Below are 9,002 nucleotides of genomic sequence, written 5' to 3'. Positions count from 1 at the left end.
GAATGTGCAACGCAGCCCAAGCAAGATCTGGATCGTAGAAGTCATTCTAAGACTGAGATTGGAGGCTCTGCTGCAAGAGAACACCAGGGAGGCAGGTTCATTAGGGCAAAAGGGAAGCCCTGCCCCACCAACTTGCCTTCTTTTAACCAGCCCAGAAGGTGGCACTGAGCTGGCAGCGTCCTCTTTCTCCTTAGTCTCAGGGCTGCCCTTGTAAAATTCACCAGGTAGGAAGATAAGGACCAATCTAGCATTCCTTAGCTCTGCCTGCCATTGCCTCTGGCGCCCTCTAATGTTAGCCTCCTGCTTAACCCCCTACCGGCCTTGACGGATGACAGCCACTAGTGGAGCACACAGCTCTCACTGGAGACCCTGAAGTAAAACTATATGCTTAACCAACATTCAAAACAGATTTTGGTAGAATTGGCACACTGAAAGTGGTTGCTGCCAAATCCTGGAGTAGGTTCCCCACAGATCAGTTCCTCTTTCTACCCTCTCCCGGTCATCCTTTTAAGTGCTTTGCGAGTGACGAATAAATAATAGTAATTACAAGGATTAAACCAATAGTGTAATCCAGAGTCTACCGAGATGAAATTACTCTTGACGGGTATCATAAACACAGCTTCGGCAAGAGTGTGAGAAAATGTACTCGGATACTCCAGTGGAAGCAAAACCCAGGGCTAGGCTGCTTTTGGGGAGCAAGGGGGGAGTCCCTCTCTATCCTGGCCCCCCTGTCCCTCTCCCCCGCACACACGACCCGTGTCTCATTTCCCAGCATCCCTCTGGGCATCGATCTCCTGGAGCCATTTCACAGTGCGGGCCCGGCTCTCCTCCCAGCTGTAGAGGGGCTGGTAGCCAAAGTGCTCCTTGGCCTTGCTGGTCTGCACTGTGAAGGTGGTCCTTACGACAGTCAGAGTGTAGGGGTTGAGGATGGGCGCATAGTTGCACAGGGGCTTCAGCAGCCACTGCAGGAAGGCGTTGAACAGCGCCATGAACCGCAGGAGGAAGGAAGGCAGCAGCGGCCGGGAGCCCAGCATGCGGAAGCCGCAGGAGCCCAGAAACTCCATGTTGAAGTCCTCGTAGCTCTTGTAAGGCGAGTCGTCGTAGCAGAAATAAACCTGGCCTGAAACGGTCGAGGGAGACTCCTGGATCTTCCGGGCCACCAGCAGATGCATCCAAGACACGTTGCCTGCAAAAGGGTTGGCAGGGGGAGGAAGAGAGGAGAATCACTTGGGAAAGAGAAATAGGATCGCTAAAGCAGCCTATGCAATGGGCGAGAGAGAGAGATCCTACAGATAGGAATATAAACAATAAGAGAGGTGAATGTCATCAGGTCACTGACTCAGAGTGCTTTGGTCTGACTGAGCGTCCAGTCCGTAAGCACGCATGTCTTTGCTTGTGCATTTGCTAAGGGCTTAGCTCAGCCTTCCTTGTAAGGAGGAAATAAAAATAAATTCATAATTTAAGTTACAGGAGATCAAAGGGATCTTCTTCCAAGAAAACCACTTTTTTAAACACATTTTCTCCTTGTGAGCCAATCGCCCTCTAGCAGAGGTTAGCAAACTAATAAAAAGCAGGCCCAGGAATGGCCACGTTGCTCTCCAAATGCTTACACAAATTAATTTACAAATCCCCATTGTGGTTTATCTGTTGCTCTTGGAAAAAGAATTCAAGCGGTCCGACTGCTAAACGTTAATACACAGGCTCTGGTGTTCTTGCTTTGCTTTAGTCATGGGTAAAGAAGCAAAGCATTCCAGGAGGGAAAAATGATTTGTTTTGATAAAAAGCAGCAACACCATCTTGCTTCTCTGGGGCTTTGGCTATAAAGGACCAGAGGGAGTGCGTGCAAAGGCATCTGAAGTTCGTGGTGACATTGCAGTTCAAGAATGGCACACAGCGTGCATGCGAGACTTACCGACATAGACCCTGCCGTGCTCAGTGGAGGCTGGGACGGCTCGGATAAGACACTTTTTGGTGCTCAGCCCTTTCTCGTAAAACTGTTTCATCAGTGGGTGGTGCTCCCCATAGATGCCAGTCGGCCGGAGAGCGCAAGTGACCAGCTGCTTCCCTCCTTCCATCTGGCGGCACAGAAGAGGAGGTGGAGAAAACCTGTTAGCTTCCCCTGCCACCAAGGACCTGGCTCCCTTCCCACTCCCTCACTGTGACGCATGTGGGGTAGAGGAGCCTCTGGGTGGTCAAGCATTTTGCTAGAGGGATTCAAGTTGAGGTATGGGGATCAAAGGGCTCTGTCTCCCCTAGCTGCAACAAACCCACTCTGGGAAAAAGAAACTTGACTTTTTAAGCAGTTTGGAAGGTGCAGAGTGAGCAAATGACTAGGTAAAGGGACCCCTGACCATTAGGTCCAGTCATGACCGACTCTGGGGTTGCGGCGCTCATCTCGCTTTATTGGCCGAGGGAGCCGGTGTACAGCTTCCGGGTCATGTGGCCAGCATGACTAAGCCGCTTCTGGCAAATCAGAGCAGCACACAGAAATGCCGTTTACCTTCCTGACGGAGCGGTGCCTATTTATCTACTTGCACTTTCACGTGCTCTCAAACTGCTAGGTTGGCAGGAGCAGGGACCAAGCAACAGGAGCTCACCCCGTCGCGGGGATTCGAACCGCTGACCTTCTGATCGGCAAGTCCTAGGCTCAGTGGTTTAACTCACAGTGCCACCCACGTCCCAAGCAAATGACTAACAAGAAGTAAACACCCTGCAAGTGAACCAGGGTGAATGCAGCAGGAATGGTCACCGTCGTATACAAATCAAAACGAGAATGACTAAATAACGCTACCACAGAGGATTATCAGAAAGATAAGGAAATGCTATGTGCACTCAAGCTCATTAGAGGGTAGAGAGAAAGGGTGGGTTTTAAGAGTGTCGTAAATACACTGCAGAGGGGACATCTTGCTGCACTTTTAAGAGGCCACAAAACTCTTGTAAGAGACTAATTGAGTTATTGGGGCACATAAACTTCCATTGACAGCAGCCTACATCATTACAGTGGTACCTCGGTTTACGAACAGTCCTGTTTATGAACTCCACAAAACCGGAAGTAGTGTTCCAGTTTGTGAACTTTACCTTGGTCTACGAACGGAAGCCAAACAGTGGAAGGGCACCGGCAGTGGGAGGCCTCATTAGGGAAAGCACGCCTCGGTTTAAGTATGGATTTGGTTTAAGAACGGACTTCAGGAACGGATTAAGTACGTAAACTGAGGTACTACTGTATATGCATAAATTGTTCTTAGTTGGCCAACAGAGGCGAAGGGTTCATGCCACGGATCTGGGGAAGTCGGTTTTGACTCTTGAACATTTATGTCCTAAAAAATCTGTTAGTCCTTTTAAGGTTCTTTGTTCCATTTGAAACCTGGACTGAAGCGGAGCCTGACTCACTGCTCGTCCATTGGCTTCGATGACCAACCGCTCAGCCTTGGCTTTGCTAACCGGGTAAGGCTCGGTGTGAAGAACCTCATATTTGGTGTCTTCGTTTCCCCTGCAAAGAAGAGGAACATGCCACAGGGAATCAGAACCCAATACTTCAACATAGATAAAGAGAGCCCAGAAGCCCCACCTGCCAGACTCATCCTTTTCTGTCTCTGCTACAAAATAATGTACCTCAATATACTTCAGTTTTGTTCAATTAACTCCAATGCACTGTGCTATGATGGTACAGAGGCCACTGTCAAGTGCAGGGCAAGGTGCCTGCATCTTAAAAGAGACAGGTAGAAGGAAGAGTATTGTTTCTCCCAGCATTGCAAAAGCACAGTGGGAAACGCTGCAACTTTAATGTGCATTTATTTATACCTTTTAATAAATGTGCATTAAAGCTGCAGCATTTCCCAGTTCCTATTGCAAGCTGAAACTTATTACTTGATTATTCCCTCACTTCCTCAACAACAGCAAAATCCCACCCCTTACAAAGACCACCCACCCCAGAATTCCATCATATCATTCCAGGGAAGCATCTTTTTATTGCAGCGCATGGACATCACAAGCTTCCTTTTGACTGGCAGGGGTGGGAGAATCCAAGGGAGGGGCTACTGTGTAACCTGGGGGTCCCCCAAATTGGTCCCTCTGCTCTGCAGGGGGTTGAACTCATCTAGTTCTCTATGGTCCCTTCCAACTCTATGATTCCTCCCTAGTTAATGTTGTTTTTTAAAACAAGTTTGGCTTTTAGGAATTGCTCAGTTGCAGGCGTTTCCTGCTTTTCTGTCTGTGTGTGTTGTGTTTTGGTGGGTGGGTGTGTTTTCTCTGTTTGTTTTGTAGGGGCAGGGGCAGTTTCAGGCATTGCCAGTTTTTCCTCTGTAAAGCCAGCATTCTCTGGTGCCTACAGATACATTTTAAGATTTGCAAACGGGCCTCTAAAGGTTGGGATCTTGGAATCCATGTATGTTTTCAGCACTCTTCGAGAAGGATGGATTATGGGTGCTTAATGTCCCATTCCTTACACACACACACATACCAGACAGCTGTCTGAGTTTCTCCATTTTCTTTCCTTGCCCCGGGCCAAAATATTCAGCACCGAGACGTTTTGTGTTTACAGACAAAGGAGGCGATTTAATGTTTGCAGACAAGAAACTGCCAATCTCCTGCTTTAGTGGAAGTGGCAATTTAGGCTGCATCCATACACCGTACATTTAAAGCACATTCAAGGAACTGCGCAAGGCTTAAGAATGGAAGGACAGCCCTGCTGGGTCACTCCAGCATCCTCCTCCCACCATGGCCAGCCTATGGGAAGCCCGAAAGCAGCACCCAAGCACAACACCACGCTCTCCCCCTCTTGCGAGTCCCTGAAACTAGCATTCGGAGGCGAACTTCCTCCAGCAGTGGAGGCAGGACATAGCCATTGAGAGCCACTGAGTCTGATCCTCTCTTAAAGCCATCCAAGCTTCTTTCAAAGAATCCTGGGAACTGTGGTTTTCCCTTCACAGAGCTACAATCCCCTGCACCATTAACAGACTACAGTTCCCAGGATCCTTCGGCAGGGGAAGTTTTTTTAAATGCATGGTGCATGCACAGTGTTAGAAACAGGAACAGAATATTGCCATGGAGGGAGCGCTGTTATATATAATACATCTCCATTGCCCATCTCCAGGGTTACCGTTGCTGTGTACATGTGTTGTTGTGATGTTGCTAGAGAGGGCACGGGGGAAGCCCTTGCACTGGGGGGGGAACCACTGCTGGCCTGGACCGGAGCCAGAGGGAACTCCCTGCTGTGGATATCAGGGCTCTGGGTGTGTATGTGTGTGAGAGAGAACACAAGCGCTTTAGGCACATCGCTTTTTCGAAAGTGCCTCCCAGCGATAGGATGGCTGCAGTTCCCACTGGCTCAGCCTAGCCTACCTCACAGGGGTGTTGCAAGGTTAAAAAGGGGCAGGGGGAGAGAACCACCTATAGTTCTGAAAGATGGGTGGGCTTTCTAAAGGCAAAATGAAGTTAGAGGAAGAACTCGCCTGCCCTTAATCACAGACTGAGAAGGAGACAGGTCTGTGCTGTGGAAGGGGAAGGAAGCCCAGCAATACACGCTGGAGCACAGGCAGCCGGGGCAGAGATGCCGGAAGCCCCAGGTGAGGCACGTACCTGAAGAAGGGGTCGCCCCTCGCGTTGGGCCCCACCACTTCCATGCTGCTGGTGTAAATCAGGTACTGAGTTCCTTGTGTCACACATGCTTCAATGACGTTCTGAGTTCCTGTGCCAAAATGATAGAAAACAGAAGGGGAGAAAGGAGAAGGAGAGAGAGAGAGAGAGAGAGAAGACACATAAGCCACACCTCTCGGCCAGCCCAAGAACCCCATGGTGCCCACATAACCGAGGGGCAGAGATCATGGTCCCTTCCAGTTCCCATCTTCCCTGACCACTAGAACATGGGTAGGCAACCTAAGGCCCGGGGGCTGGATCCGGCCCAATCACCTTCTAAATCCAGCCCATGGACGTTCCGGGAATCAGCGTGTTTTTACATGAGTAGAATGTGTCCTTTTATTTAAAATGCATCTCTGGGTTATTTGTGGGGCATAGGAATTCGTTCATTTTTTATTTTATTTTTCAAAATATAGTCCGGCCCCCCCACAAGGTCTGAGGGACAGTGGACCAGCCCCTTGCAGAAAAGGTTTGCTGATCCCTGCTCTAGACCATGCTGGAAACCCTGACAACCGAAAGCACGCCTTGGTTTAAGAACGGACTTCCGGAGCGGATTAAGTTCGTAAACCAAGGCACCACTGTACTAGAAACTTGTTTTTAAAAATAAAAAAGCAAGCTAAGGTTTTCAACTTTTATCGATTCCATGCCTGTACGATGTCAACTACAGATGTACGGAGTGGGTTTATCAGTGGCAGCAGTATACTTCTGAGTACAAAATGCTGGACAACGGCAAGGGGAGAGGACCCTTGCCTTCCTGTCCCAAGGTGGGGGGGGGGCTTCCTGGAAGCATCCGACTGGCCACTGTGGGAGATGGTACTCTGCAGCTCTTTAGAGAGATCTGGCAAGGCTCTTCCAATGTCCTAACTGCATCCCCTGAGACAGCGACTGACTGCAGACAGCAAGGGGAGGGCATTTTGGTCGCTCCTGCTGGAAGGCAATCAGAGAGTAGGGGGACTGTGGGTGGAAATATCAGAGGGCTTTTGGAACCAGGATTCAGTGGCTTGGGGCAGGTTGGGAGTTGGGGGTCCTGGGGGAAGAGAGAGACACAATGGTGTGTCCCAGGTCCCTATAACTCAACCACTGTCCTAGGAAGGACTGTTGGTGCATCAGACGGTTGGTGCAACTAGTTCAGGAATGCCCACAATGACTGGCAGTGGCTTCCCAGGGTTTTCAGAGACTGCCACAACCACAGAGCTTCTCAGTGAGGTCCCTTGAGAGCTGGTGTTGGGAGGGGAAGGGATGCTGGGATGTGGAACTCTGGGCCCTCTTCTGTTAAGAGCCAACATGGTGTCACGGTGAGAAGGTCAGGCTAGAACAAGGTCAGGCTAGAAAACCCAGCTGTGAAACCCCATTAGCCGGTCTCGAGCCAGTCAGCGACTTGGTAAACCAGGAGCAAACCTTGGTGACAAGCTTGTGGTTTGATGGTAGCAAGACAAACCACAACCCTGTCTTTCCACAGAACATGGTGCCAAACCGTGGCTCGGCTCCGGGTAGCACACAGGACGCAGAACCAGGGGAGGAGCAAAGCAGCTGCGGTTTTCTTTTCAAGCACAGTGGTACCTCGGTTTACGAACTTAATCCGTTCCGGAGGTCTGTTCTTAAACCGAAACCATTCTTAAATCCAGGCGAGTGTTTGTAGACTGAGGTAAAGTTTGCAAACCAGAACGCTACTTCCGGTTTTGCGGAGTTCGTAAACTGAATACAGTGGTATCTCTGGTTATGTACTTAATTCGTTCTGGAGGTCCGTTCTTAACCTGAAACTGTTCTTAACCTGAAGCACCACTTTAGCTAATGGGGCCTCCCGCTGCTGCCACACCGCCGGAGCACGATTTCTGTTCTCATCCTGAAGCAAAGTTCTTAACCCGAGTCTGTAACCTGAAGCGTATGTAACCCGAGGTACCACTGTAGTTTGTAAACAGGACTGTTCGTAAACCGAGGTAGCACTGTACCTTAACACTAGCTTATTCTCGGTAAGCCACAGTTTGGCTTGGCCTTCTGTGTGGAATGAAGCTAGCCTGTCTCAGTCCGACTTACCTCAGAGGGTTATTGTGCAGATAAAAGAAGGCGGCGGGGGAGAGAAATACAACAAATCATGTGGAAAACAAGACCAACCCTGCCCCAACCCTGGTTCTCAACCCATCCTCTTCCAGAATTCCTGACAGTTGTGTAAGGGGATCAACCCACTTTCTGTTGTGCAATAAAAAGCACCTGTTTTAGCCTGTGTGAGAAAATGTTGAAATATATAGAGACTTGGCCTTTGCATCTCATGTAGTGGCAGGAATTTCATCCCAAACTTCACAGGCCCTCCCTGCCGGCCTCTTTACTCCCTGGCAAATGCGGCGGACGTTCATAAATTAAAAGGAATGCCCACACATGGACGTTATTATCCTTGCTCCTGACTCATCTCTGCCTTGGTTGGTTTTACATCCGTAACCGACAGAGGGTTTTTCCCAAAAACCTCAAAGCCCTTTCCCAAAGAAAAACAAACAAACAAACACTCCACCCCAAATGGAGCCACTTTTGGGCCATGGAGTCAGAACCGGCTATTAAAGTTTGGTGGAATAGGAAGGTCTGACAGGACAGGACACAGCTTTTCCTCTTAGGCTGCCAGAAGGAAAGGATGAGTGATAGTGCTTAAAAAACGTGGCAATCCATTCCTGTTGTTTCCTTTCCAGATGCCCTCAGCCAGGAGCATCTGATATAAAGCCAAAGGGAGGGGAGGGAATCGAAGGAGCATCTCAGCTCAGGGGCTGACTTGCTCATGTACCACCCAGTTGCCGCAGAGATGAGAGAGAAGGACATTGGATTCTGCCTTATATCAAGTCAGGCCAAGCTGGGGTGGTGGTGGAGGGGAACCTTGGTTTTAGCAGGGATTTCCATGTGAACCCCTTCCTCAATCCAGGATTTAACGCCTGCTGAGGAGCTGATGGGTGAGGATTAAATCTTGCTCCCAGAAGGATTTAACCCCCCTGACAAGCAGGGAGTATAATCCTGCTGCCTTGGCTATGTGCCCATGTTCTCTGTTGGAAATGGGTGTGCATAGTCAACACAGGATTTAAACCCACCCCCCTCTCCATGACCTCCTGAGTGGGGGAAATGGGCTGGAGGTTCCCCACTCCTGCACAGGCTGGCAGGAGCTCTCCAATATTTCAGGTAAGAGTAAAAGTCTCTCCCAGCACCTCCTAGAAATGCTATGAATCAGACTGAGACCTCCCGCATGCAACCTGTGTAGTCCGCACTACTGAGCTGTGGCCTCACAGGCCGTGCTTCCCAACTAGGCTTGATCCCCTGCCTGTGGCGCCAGGGCTCAGCCTCTGAAAAAAAGATGAAGCTACAATAATGGTAAGAGGGTATCTGAGCATACACAG

General features: G+C 49.7%; 1 protein-coding gene across 1 annotated transcript in view; it reads right to left on the bottom strand.

Annotated features, from left to right (window-relative positions):
• Positions 1-543: 543 nt before the first annotated feature.
• HSD3B7 (hydroxy-delta-5-steroid dehydrogenase, 3 beta- and steroid delta-isomerase 7) overlaps positions 544-9,002 on the bottom strand; it is a 49,954-nt gene continuing 41,495 nt past the window's right edge. The window contains exons 4-7 of the mRNA XM_081883661.1: positions 5,578-5,686; positions 3,391-3,490; positions 1,913-2,075; positions 544-1,186 (exon numbers count right to left, since the gene is read on the bottom strand). Of these exons, the coding sequence (XP_081739787.1) occupies positions 762-1,186; positions 1,913-2,075; positions 3,391-3,490; positions 5,578-5,686 (797 nt within the window). The 3' untranslated portion in view covers positions 544-761. The remainder of the gene's footprint in view (positions 1,187-1,912; positions 2,076-3,390; positions 3,491-5,577; positions 5,687-9,002) is intronic.

Source organism: Podarcis melisellensis (assembly GCF_964234715.1).
Source record: "Podarcis melisellensis genome assembly, chromosome: 13".
NCBI lineage: Eukaryota > Metazoa > Chordata > Lepidosauria > Squamata > Lacertidae > Podarcis > Podarcis melisellensis.
Note: the sequence above shows the minus strand (reverse complement) of the source record. Positions and strands in the feature narration are given on the sequence as shown.